This window comes from Culex quinquefasciatus, chromosome 3 (assembly GCF_015732765.1).
Source record: "Culex quinquefasciatus strain JHB chromosome 3, VPISU_Cqui_1.0_pri_paternal, whole genome shotgun sequence".
Classification (NCBI taxonomy): Eukaryota; Metazoa; Arthropoda; class Insecta; order Diptera; family Culicidae; genus Culex; species Culex quinquefasciatus.
Window position 1 is genome coordinate 5,608,488 of NC_051863.1, and position 12,763 is coordinate 5,621,250.

The window sequence follows — 12,763 nt, forward strand, 5'->3', positions numbered from 1 at the left end:
ATAAAGAATAGCTAATGAACTTTTTTTTGAAAAAATAAACTTTAAATGGTTTATTTATTTTTTCTGCCTCAAAAATTTAATTTACACTTTCATTCAAACAATTATACTTAAAATTTTCCGATGTTCACTCGTTCATTCTAACCGAAAAGTTGTCCTAGATTGGCAGAAAATTAGAAATCTATCAAAATCTGGCACAAAGAATTAATAATATTGATTCTGGCTGACACTTTAAAATCTGGCATTCCCAGATTTCTCTGGCAACTTGACAACCCTGAGTAGGGGAAATTCTCGTATGTTTGGCAGGTTAAGCTCTCGCTCCTAACTCCATCCAATTTGCTGCTCACTTCTTATTGAGCTATATATCACTCGATTTCAGTTGAAAACGTTTTTAATTAGCTTCAATTGAATGTCAAAGTTCTGACCTGCCAACATTAGAGTCACGCTGAAATTAGATGCTGTTCCCCTACAATAGAAATTTGTTATCTGATACGTTTTTTTTTGTCTGAAGGCAAGATTTTAACTTAAACACGCAAAAAACATAAAATAAAACTATCTTTCCATGTCACTAAAACCGCTACAAAAAATATGTTTTTATGTATTTACTAACGAGTCAGCACGAATATTAAAAGTTTTGGTATAGTTTAAAAGTATTCAAGAAATCAGTAGGCAAAAAGATATATAAAAACATTTTGGGGCCGTTGCAAATATTTCTTTGAATTTATGTCCCTCGGCCCTTGCCAAAGTCGAGGGACGGGCAAAAAAATATACTCAACAAAATGTCCAGTTGTTTTGCAATCATAAGTTTCCATAAAATCTAAGTATCGACGAAAAAAAACTTGTTGCGGTTCCGTACAATCGAATTTCACAACAATCCAAATGATTTCAAAACATGGTGTCGATCCAAATCCCAAAATAAAATTCCCTGACTTTTCCCTGACCTCTCCAGACCACCAATTATTTTTTATTTTCTATTTTTTACTAATATATTGTTTGGAGCGTTTTTATGGTTTCATGCATTTTCTTTTTTGAATATTAGAAATTTAAGATATTGAAAAAAATCAATGACTTTTTTATTTTATTTTTTTAATGATGGATTCTGCAAAAACTTAAATACTTTTTTTATTTTGATAATCATTTTTTTTCTAATCGAACATCCAAAATGAGCAACCATAAAATTGTCCTATGTTTTTTTATATGATGATGCCATTTTAAATGTTGCCTTTTACCAAAAAATCTAGAGTTTTTTTTTAATGGGTCCTATAAACATATGAAACACAATAGAGGAAAAAGCAAAAACAAACATTTTGGCAAATTTAAGAATTTAAGAATTTAAGAATTTAAGAATTTAAGAATTTAAGAATTTAAGAATTTAAGAATTTAAGAATTTAAGAATTTAAGAATTTAAGAATTTAAGAATTTAAGAATTTAAGAATTTAAGAATTTAAGAATTTAAGAATTTAAGAATTTAAGAATTTAAATTTAAAATTTAAAATTTAAGAATTTAAGAATTTAAATTTAAGAATTTAAGAATTTAAATTTAAATTTAAGAATTTAAAATTTAAGAATTTAAAATTTAAGAATTTAAAATTTAAGAATTTAAAATTTAAATTTAAGAATTTAAAATTTAAATTTAAGAATTTAAATTTAAGAATTTAAATTTAAATTTAAATTTAAATTTAAAATTTAAGAATTTAAGAATTTAAATTTAAAATTTAAGAATTTAAGAATTTAAGAATTTAAATTTAAGAATTTAAAATTTAAAATTTAAATTTAAGAATTTAAATTTAAATTTAAGAATTTAAGAATTTAAATTTAAGAATTTAAATTTAAATTTAAGAATTTAAGAATTTAAGAATTTAAGAATTTAAGAATTTAAAATTTAAATTTAAAATTTAAATTTAAGAATTTAAATTTAAGATTTAAGAATTTAAGAATTTAAATTTAAGAATTTAAGAATTTAAGAATTTAAGAATTTAAATTTAAATTTAAAATTTAAGAATTTAAGAATTTAAGAATTTAAGAATTTAAATTTAAGAATTTAAAATTTAAATTTAAGAATTTAAGAATTTAAAATTTAAAATTAAAATTTAAGAATTTAAATTTAAATTTAAGAATTTAAAATTTAAATTTAAATTTAAGAATTTAAGAATTTAAATTTAAATTTAAATTTAAAATTTAAGAATTTAAAATTTAAGAATTTAAGAATTTAAATTTAAAATTTAAGAATTTAAGAATTTAAAATTAAAATTTAAATTTAAGAATTTAAGAATTAAGAATTTAAATTTAAGAATTTAAGAATTTAAAATTTAAGAATTTAAAATTTAAGAATTTAAGAATTTAAATTTAAATTTAAGAATTTAAGAATTTAAATTTAAGAATTTAAGAATTTAAGAATTTAAGAATTTAAGAATTTAAGAATTTAAAATTTAAGAATTTAAAATTTAAATTTAAGAATTTAAGAATTTAAGAATTTAAGAATTTAAGAATTTAAGAATTTAAGAATTTAAGAATTTAAGAATTTAAGAATTAAGAATTTAAAATTTAAAATTTAAGAATTTAAATTTAAGAATTTAAATTTAAAATTTAAATTTAAATTTAAATTTAAGAATTTAAGAATTTAAGAATTTAAGAATTTAAGAATTTAAATTTAAAATTTAAGAATTTAAATTTAAATTTAAGAATTTAAAAATTTAAGAATTTAAGAATTTAAGAATTTAAGAATTTAAATTTAAAATTTAAGAATTTAAGAATTTAAATTTAAGAATTTAAATTTAAGAATTTAAATTTAAAAATTTAAGAATTTAAAATTTAAGAATTTAAGAATTTAAATTTAAGAATTTAAGAATTTAAATTTAAGAATTTAAGAATTTAAGAATTTAAGAATTTAAGAATTTAAGAATTTAAGAATTTAAAATTTAAATTTAAAATTTAAGAATTTAAAATTTAAGAATTTAAAATTTAAATTTAAGAATTTAAATTTAAGAATTTAAGAATTTAAGAATTTAAATTTAAATTTAAGAATTTAAGAATTTAAATTTAAATTTAAGAATTTAAGAATTTAAGAATTTAAGAATTTAAATTTAAGAATTTAAAATTTAAAATTTAAGAATTTAAGAATTTAAATTTAAATTTAAGAATTTAAGAATTTAAAATTTAAGAATTTAAGAATTTAAATTTAAGAATTTAAAATTTAAATTTAAAATTTAAGAATTTAAAATTTAAAATTAAAATTTAAGAATTTAAGAATTTAAATTTAAGAATTTAAATTTAAAATTTAAGAATTTAAAATTTAAATTTAAGAATTTAAGAATTTAAGAATTTAAATTTAAAATTTAAATTTAAGAATTTAAGAATTTAAGAATTTAAGAAATTTAAGAATTTAAGAATTTAAGAATTTAAGAATTTAAGAATTTAAGAATTTAAGAATTTAAAATTTAAATTTAAGAATTTAAGAATTTAAGAATTTAAATTTAAGAATTTAAGAATTTAAGAATTTAAGAATTTAAATTTAAGAATTTAAATTTAAAATTTAAGAATTTAAGAATTTAAGAATTTAAGAATTTAAATTTAAAATTTAAGAATTTAAGAATTTAAGAATTTAAAATTTAAATTTAAGAATTTAAGAATTTAAAATTTAAATTTAAGAATTAAAATTTAAGAATTTAAGAATTTAAATTTAAGAATTTAAGAATTTAAGAATTTAAAATTTAAGAATTTAAGAATTTAAATTTAAAAATTTAAAATTTAAGAATTTAAGAATTTAAATTTAAGAATTTAAAATTTAAGAATTTAAGAATTTAAAATTTAAGAATTTAAGAATTTAAGAATTTAAGAATTTAAATTTAAATTTAAATTTAAATTTAAAATTTAAATTTAAAATTTAAGAATTTAAATTTAAATTTAAATTTAAGAATTTAAAATTTAAATTTAAATTTAAATTTAAGAATTTAAATTTAAATTTAAGAATTTAAGAATTTAAGAATTTAAGAATTTAAGAATTTAGAATTTAAGAATTTAAGAATTTAAGAATTTAAGAATTTAAGAATTTAAGAATTTAAATTTAAAATTTAAATTTAAGAATTTAAGAATTTAAGAATTTAAAATTTAAGAATTTAAATTTAAATTTAAGAATTTAAGAATTTAAGAATTTAAGAATTTAAATTTAAAATTTAAGAATTTAAATTTAAGAATTTAAGAATTTAAAATTTAGAATTTAAGAATTTAAATTTAAGAATTTAAGAATTTAAATTTAAATTTAAGAATTTAAGAATTTAAATTTAAATTTAAGAATTTAAATTTAAATTTAAGAATTTAAAATTTAAATTTAAAATTTAAAATTTAAATTTAAATTTAAAATTTAAAATTTAAATTTAAGAATTTAAAATTTAAATTTAAGAATTTAAGAATTTAAATTTAAATTTAAAATTTAAGAATTTAAGAATTTAAGAATTTAAGAATTTAAATTTAAATTTAAGAATTTAAATTTAAAATTTAAGAATTTAAAATTTAAATTTAAAATTTAAATTTAAATTTAAAATTTAAGAATTTAAATTTAAAATTTAAAATTTAAAATTTAAGAATTTAAAATTTAAATTTAAGAATTTAAGAATTTAAGAATTTAAAATTTAAGAATTTAAGAATTTAAATTTAAAATTTAAAATTTAAATTTAAATTTAAGAATTTAAGAATTTAAAATTTAAGAATTTAAGAATTTAAGAATTTAAGAATTTAAATTTAAATTTAAAATTTAAGAATTTAAGAATTTAAATTTAAATTTAAGAATTTAAGAATTTAAGATTTAAAATTTAAATTTAAATTTAAATTTAAAATTTAAATTTAAATTTAAATTTAAAATTTAAGAATTTAAAATTTAAGAATTTAAGAATTTAAGAATTTAAATTTAAATTTAAATTTAAGAATTTAAGAATTTAAATTTAAATTTAAGAATTTAAAATTTAAGAATTTAAGAATTTAAGAATTTAAATTTAAATTTAAGAATTTAAGAATTTAAATTTAAGAATTTAAATTTAAAATTTAAATTTAAGAATTTAAGAATTTAAATTTAAAATTTAAATTTAAATTTAAGAATTTAAGAATTTAAGAATTTAAAATTTAAATTTAAGAATTTAAGAATTTAAATTTAAATTTAAAATTTAAATTTAAAATTTAAAATTTAAGAATTTAAATTTAAATTTAAGAATTTAAATTTAAAATTTAAGAATTTAAGAATTTAAATTTAAAATTTAAGAATTTAAATTTAAATTTAAATTTAAGAATTTAAAATTTAAAATTTAAGAATTTAAGAATTTAAATTTAAATTTAAAATTTAAAATTTAAGAATTTAAGAATTTAAATTTAAGAATTTAAGAATTTAAGAATTTAAAATTTAAGAATTTAAGAATTTAAATTTAAAATTTAAGAATTTAAGAATTTAAATTTAAATTTAAATTTAAGAATTTAAATTTAAGAATTTAAGAATTTAAGAATTTAAAATTTAAAATTTAAGAATTTAAAATTTAAAATTTAAATTTAAATTTAAGAATTTAGAATTTAAAATTTAAGAATTTAAGAATTTAAGAATTTAAGAATTTAAATTTAAGAATTTAAAATTTAAAATTTAAGAATTTAAATTTAAGAATTTAAAATTTAAGAATTTAAAATTTAAATTTAAGAATTTAAATTTAAATTTAAGAATTTAAAAATTTAAGATTTAAGAATTTAAAATTTAAAATTTAAGAATTTAAGAATTTAAATTTAAAATTTAAGAATTTAAGAATTTAAGAATTTAAGAATTTAAGAATTTAAAATTTAAGAATTTAAAATTTAAGAATTTAAGAATTTAAGAATTTAAGAATTTAAAATTAAGAATTTAAGAATTTAAATTTAAAATTTAAATTTAAGAATTTAAATTTAAAATTTAAATTTAAAATTTAAGAATTTAAGAATTTAAGAATTTAAATTTAAGAATTTAAATTTAAGAATTTAAGAATTTAAGAATTTAAATTTAAGAATTTAAGAATTTAAAATTTAAGAATTTAAGAATTTAAGAATTTAAATTTAAGAATTTAAGAATTTAAAATTTAAGAATTTAAGATTTAAATTTAAAATTTAAATTTAAATTTAAGAATTTAAGAATTTAAATTTAAGAATTTAAGAATTTAAATTTAAATTTAAAATTTAAAATTTAAAATTTAAGAATTTAAATTTAAATTTAAGAATTTAAAAATTTAAATTTAAATTTAAGAATTTAAATTTAAGAATTTAAGAATTTAAGAATTTAAGAATTTAAAATTTAAGAATTTAAGAATTTAAAATTTAAGAATTTAAATTTAAGAATTTAAGAATTTAAGAATTTAAAATTTAAATTTAAGAATTTAAAATTTAAATTTAAATTTAAAATTTAAATTTAAGAATTTAAGAATTTAAATTTAAATTTAAAATTTAAGAATTTAAGAATTTAAGAATTTAAGAATTTAAAATTTAAAATTTAAATTTAAGAATTTAAAATTTAAGAATTTAAAATTTAAGAATTTAAGAATTTAAGAATTTAAGAATTTAAATTTAAGAATTTAAAATTTAAATTTAAAATTTAAGAATTTAAATTTAAAATTTAAGAATTTAAGAATTTAAATTTAAATTTAAATTTAAAATTTAAATTTAAATTTAAGAATTTAAAATTTAAGAATTTAAGAATTTAAATTTAAGAATTTAAGAATTTAAGAATTTAAGAATTTAAATTTAAAATTTAAGAATTTAAGAATTTAAGAATTTAAGAATTTAAGAATTTAAAATTTAAAATTTAAAATTTAAGAATTTAAGAATTTAAAATTTAAGAATTTAAGAATTTAAGAATTTAAGAATTTAAGAATTTAAGAATTTAAGAATTTAAGAATTTAAAATTTAAAATTTAAGAATTTAAAATTTAAATTTAAGAATTTAAAATTTAAATTTAAGAATTTAAGAATTTAAATTTAAGAATTTAAATTTAAGAATTTAAGAATTTAAGAATTTAAATTTAAAATTTAAGAATTTAAATTTAAATTTAAATTTAAGAATTTAAATTTAAATTTAAGAATTTAAGAATTTAAAATTTAAGAATTTAAGAATTTAAGAATTTAAAATTTAAAATTTAAGAATTTAAGAATTTAAAATTTAAGAATTTAAGAATTTAAGAATTTAAGAATTTAAATTTAAGAATTTAAATTTAAATTTAAGAATTTAAATTTAAGAATTTAAGAATTTAAAAATTTAAGAATTTAAAATTTAAGAATTTAAGAATTTAAGAATTTAAGAATTTAAGAATTTAAGAATTTAAAATTTAAGAATTTAAGAATTTAAATTTAAGAATTTAAGAATTTAAGAATTTAAGAATTTAAGAATTTAAATTTAAATTTAAGAATTTAAAATTTAAGAATTTAAGAATTTAAGAATTTAAAATTTAAAATTTAAATTTAAATTTAAGAATTTAAATTTAAAATTTAAGAATTTAAGAATTTAAAATTTAAGAATTTAAGAATTTAAGAATTTAAGAATTTTAAAATTTAAGAATTTAAGAATTTGAAAATAATATTCTTTTTGTTCTCTTGATTGTTTTTATTTAATTTTTTATTTTTGAAAATTGATATCTTTGATTTTTGTTTTCGGATTTATTTTTAATTTTTGATTTAAAAAATTTGGATCTCTTAATTTCTTTTTTAATATGATTTTTTTTGGGTTTTTTATACTATTTTTCCTAAGTTTATTTCCTAATTTCTGATTCATCCAATTTTGAATGTTGGAGTGGTAATTTTTGAATGTTTTGATTTTTTTTATTTTTCTTAAAGAATGTTCAAATAAAAAAAACACATTTTTATTGGTTGAATCCCATCTAAAATTCAAAGGCGGAGAAGCTTCTGTTACGTCCAATCATGCTTATATTTGGGATAAAAGCATACAGTACACCCACTGGAACATGTCCAATAATAATTTTTGTTACATCCAAATGTCTGTATCTTCAGGAAAAGTTTGAAATATGATTAAGATTCACAATAATAAAATTGAATGTATCCAGTATAAAAGAACAATAAATAAGGATAAAAAACATTACTCAAAAATTTAAAGAAATTAACTATTCAGAGTCAGTATGTTTAAAAATGAGTTGAGTGTAGTCCGTAACAACCTGTTTATTCCATAAATTTTTCTTCTATTTCTTTAATTCTTGAATTCAATTCTTTAATTTTGAATTCCATTTCACCATCACTATTTTGCTAACATTTTGAGAAAAATAAAAATTTAGATAACGAATACTTAAGTAAAATTTTGGAAAATTTTCTAACCTTGCAATTTTTTAGAATTTTAGAATAAGAATTTAAAAAATTAAGATATCAACAATTGGGTACTAAAGCCCTAAGTCAATTTTTATGTACAACGGTAAAAAACACGATTAAAAACCATTTCTGATCACTTTTTTTCATTTTAAAGCAAAAATTTTTTTTGACAAGACAACATTTTTTCGATGGATTAACTATGGTCCCCTTGGAACGAACTGTCAAGTAGGAGCTTTCCTGTCAAGAAGGATCGCGAGGTTAATTTTTCAATATTGATTTAAAATCCATTTTAAACTCTTTGTGGTCGTACAAAGGGTCGTTGTACTCAGAAAAATAAGCTATATCGCTGGAAACAATAATATCAGAAATCTAAGCTTCATTTTAGGACCCAATTCCAAAATATCAGAAATTCAAAATTAAAAAAAAAAATAGAATCTTTATGCTTAAGAATTTTAGATTTTTTTTAATTTTCAAATGATCGAAATTTTAACTTTTGATTTTTTAAATCATTCAATTTTTTTGACAAAATGTATGATTTTCTCTATGGTCCCTATATGCTAAGCAAATGACCAATTTTAGAACAAATCTCTGAGGATGGTGGGGCAACAGCCTCATATTGTCCCACCCTGTGTGGGCTAGTAATTTGTAATTTTCAGTTGAACGGAAATCCAAATCAAATCCAAATTATTTGATTTTTAAACCTAAACATATTGCAAACAAGCTAGGCGCTTTTCATCGTGACCCTTTTTTAAGAATTTTTTATATGGAGTTCTGCGTTCCTTCCGGACTGACCAATATAAAAAAATAAATATTATCAATGTTGCAAAGTTTGGCCTGGAAGACATTCAAATACATCATCAAGGGCGAATTTTCAAAAAGAAATGAAATTTTGTAGTAATATTTTTAAGATCATCGAAATTCCCTGACCCAGCTTAAAATTCCCTGACTTTCCCTGACTTTTCCAGGTCAAATAAAATTCCCTGACAATTCCAGGTTTTCCCTGACTTTTCCAGAAATCGACACCATGTCAAAAGATCCTAAACATGGTAAATATGATTTCAAACGCAGGATAAGGCATTTCAAATTGTTTTTTGGGTTTTTAGACGTCTGTTTCCATAAAAATGTGGTTTATTGAAAACATATTCTCTTGGCCCCTTGATTTTTTGCGTCAAATTTGCAACGGTCTTATTGTACTAAAAATAATCAAAAGATGTGATGTAAAACTGTTATATATCAATAACAATCTGTTTATAAGTCTGAATACCTTAATATCTTTTAAGGAAAACATGTTTTTTTTTTAAACTAACCAATTCTCATCAAGATAAAAAAAACAACACAGATTAAATATTTTTATTTTTTTTATTTTCCGTATTTCAAACAAAAAAAAATGTTTAGAGTTGAAATTGATATTCTTTAAACTATAAAATAACAAAAAAACAGCCTAAATAAGCTGAAAATATTAACTTCAGTAAAACAAGTTGTGCAATAAGACATTTATTAAATCTCTTTTGTGTGAAATAGAATCTGATTTGCGAATAACTACTATTCAATGAGTAAAAATATTCAGAAGTTAAAACACATCGAGTCATCAAATAGGCAAGCACCAAATTCATTTGCTTGAATTAAAGCGTCTAAAACTAGTTAACAGAAATGTTCACAAGAGCGAGCATCAAATTAATTTACAAAATTTTGGTAAACGAATGAAAACTTTTTCGTTCAAATTATTATTCCACCACTCACTACAGACACCGAGTTTCCGTTGAGTGTGAAAGCATGTGGTACCAAAAATCGGAAATACAATTGTACTCGTTGTCACAACATATCGCACATGTGCAAAGTTTTCCATTCGCCCGTCGGCATAACCTCAATTCTATATTTAAATTATCTGAAAACATTGGGCAAACGCCCTCGTTCATCGAATTCAATTAAATTTCCAATTCTGGATCGAGTCGCGTATAATCTTTCCATCTTTCCATTCGATTCCCGATTTCAGATCAATCCAAAATGACGGAAGAGATTCAAACTCAACAGTCCCAGCAGCAGCAGCAGCAACAACAGCAACAACTTCAGCAACAGCAGCAGCAGTCGGATTCTGTCCAACCGCAACAGCAGCAACAGCAAAAGCCCCGGCTGGGACCAAACGACTATCGCAACTCGGAGTTTGTCACCAAGTTGATGGCCGCCAATCCACCGTACATGTTTTCGCCGGCCATCGGTCCGCACAACTTTTTCTTCAGCGAAATGCTGCGCTCGTTGGTGGCTAATAAGCGCAATGAAAGTTTACGAAGTGCTGAACAACTGCACCATCAACAACAACAGCAACGGGAACAGCAGCAACGAGAGCAGGCCCAAGCTCAGACTCAGTCCCTACCGCTGCACACGAGGAGACCTCGCAAAAGATCCTGGTCGCAGCATCGACTCTATCCGGATTCGCTGAAGGAGCTCAAAGAGTCGGAAGATAAACCCGCTGGCACTCCGGAGAAACCGTTGGAGTTGACCAACAAGTTGTCTGCTTTTACGAGGAACATAACCTCAAAGTACGACACCGGTGATGCCAACGACAACTTCAAACCAACCCAGGAAGCCGCAAAAACTCCCCCCGAAAAGTCCCAGCTGAACAACAACCTAATCCCGGAACCCTCAACGGCTTCAATGCCACCATCCGACCTCATCCTACCACCCCCACCCCCGGTCTGGTACCCCCCACTCTACCCACCGTACGGCATCGACCCACTGCACTTCTTCATCGACCTGCGCGTCTCGGGCCACATCTACGATCGCAAAAAGGACGCCGCCACCTCGGACAACTCCACCGTGGTCAAGAGCGAACACTCCAAACTGATCGGCGCCAACGATCGCCAAGGTTCGGCCTTCAGCGTCCCAAAACCCCGCGACCTCCCCAACAAACCCACCAACCCCGCCGCCGCCATCAACCTGTCCTCACCTCCCCTCCCATCCGGGGACGAAAAACCCCCGAAAACCCACTCGCCACCCGCGCTGTTCCTCGGAGACTTCGCCGAGAACAAGTACGACATCATCAAGAACACCAACTACGTGATGCAGAACTTGCCCCGGATCTACGGCGAAATGAACCACGCGACGAAGGCGGACGAAGACGATCGGACGAACGGGAATCTGAGCGACGATCAGCAGGACTGCAAGTCGGTGGGATCGAACGAGGAGTACGGTGGGGGTGGTGGTGCAGGAGATGAGGGAAAGTTTCACGAATTGGATTTGAACGTGATTTCCGATGAGGAAGAGTCGATTGCCGTTGATGAAAATTAAGTGTGTTGTCTGTGAATATTCGTATTTGTTCAGTGTAGTGTTATCCGATAAGTGAAATAAATCTCGTTATTCTGTAATTAAAAAGAGGATTTTCAAGGGGTTTCATTTGCATGAGAAATATTATTGGAAATTCTTCTCGTGTCAAGCAATTAATCGTGTCAAGAGTCAGTTTTATATGGACAAAATCGCACCCCTGGATCCAAATCAGCCGATTGCTTTTCTTTATTTTAAAGGAAAATTAGATCATCAAGATGACATACAATATACTGCCCATGTTCGCATAAATGTTTCTAATGCATTTTGATCACTTTTGAGTTATTTATGAATTCCTACAAACCACTTTTTTGAAGATTCAGGATATCACAAAGGTTACATGGCTTTAAAGAAAATTTGGATAAAATTTGCTTATTTTGTTTTCAAAACAGGATTTTCAAAAATATTGTAAATGCACTCGATCGTTTTCATAAATTATTTTTTTTAAAAAGATCAAATTTGCAAACGTAAAGTACCTAACATATTTTCTCGATTTAATACATCGTTTTCAACCACGTGGAAACTAAAGGAGGATGGGTGAGGTTTGGTGATTGTCCACGGTTATAAACGAATAAATGCTTTTTGTTTTTAACAATTAAAAAAATGAATGGAGCAAAAAAATAAAAAAAAAATCAAAATTGAAATAACAAGCCATAGTTTCAAAATTTGCATAGAAAAAGTGTATCAAAAAGTATTTTAGACGAGTTCAGTTGTTTTGCAATCATTAGTTTTCGAAAAATGTAAGATTTGACGAAAACAAAAATTAAAGCGAAAAAAAACCATTTCAAAAAAATTAAGAGATTTTTAAATCAACCCAAACATGCTAAAAATGATTTTAAACGCATTCTAAATTGATTTCAGCTGATTGCAGTTCAGTTTCTATTGAAATTTTGAAGATATTTTGAAAAAAAAATTTTTTTTACTCCCTGATTTTTTTGAAGGGGGCAAAAATTTAAATAATATAAACAAAACTTGAACAGTTATTTGACTGTTTAATGCCCAAATGTCTTTAACAAATATTTTTATTTTTCCTAATTTCATTTCGATCAACTTTTGTTCTACAAAAAAAAACTAATTCACATATTTTTAGATTTTTTGTCTTTTCTAAGTTTTAGATTTTTATTGGTAGTTTTAGGCCT

At 20.9% G+C, this 12,763-nt stretch overlaps 1 protein-coding gene across 1 annotated transcript in view; it reads left to right on the forward strand.

Moving 5' to 3' along the window:
* The window catches only part of LOC6046253 (probable basic-leucine zipper transcription factor Q), a 30,548-nt gene extending 18,870 nt beyond the window's left edge, over positions 1-11,678 (forward strand). The window contains exon 2 of the mRNA XM_038265333.1: positions 10,300-11,678. Within this exon, the coding sequence (XP_038121261.1) occupies positions 10,311-11,591 (1,281 nt within the window). The 5' untranslated portion in view covers positions 10,300-10,310 and the 3' untranslated portion in view covers positions 11,592-11,678. The remainder of the gene's footprint in view (positions 1-10,299) is intronic.
* The last annotated feature ends 1,085 nt before the right edge of the window (positions 11,679-12,763 follow it).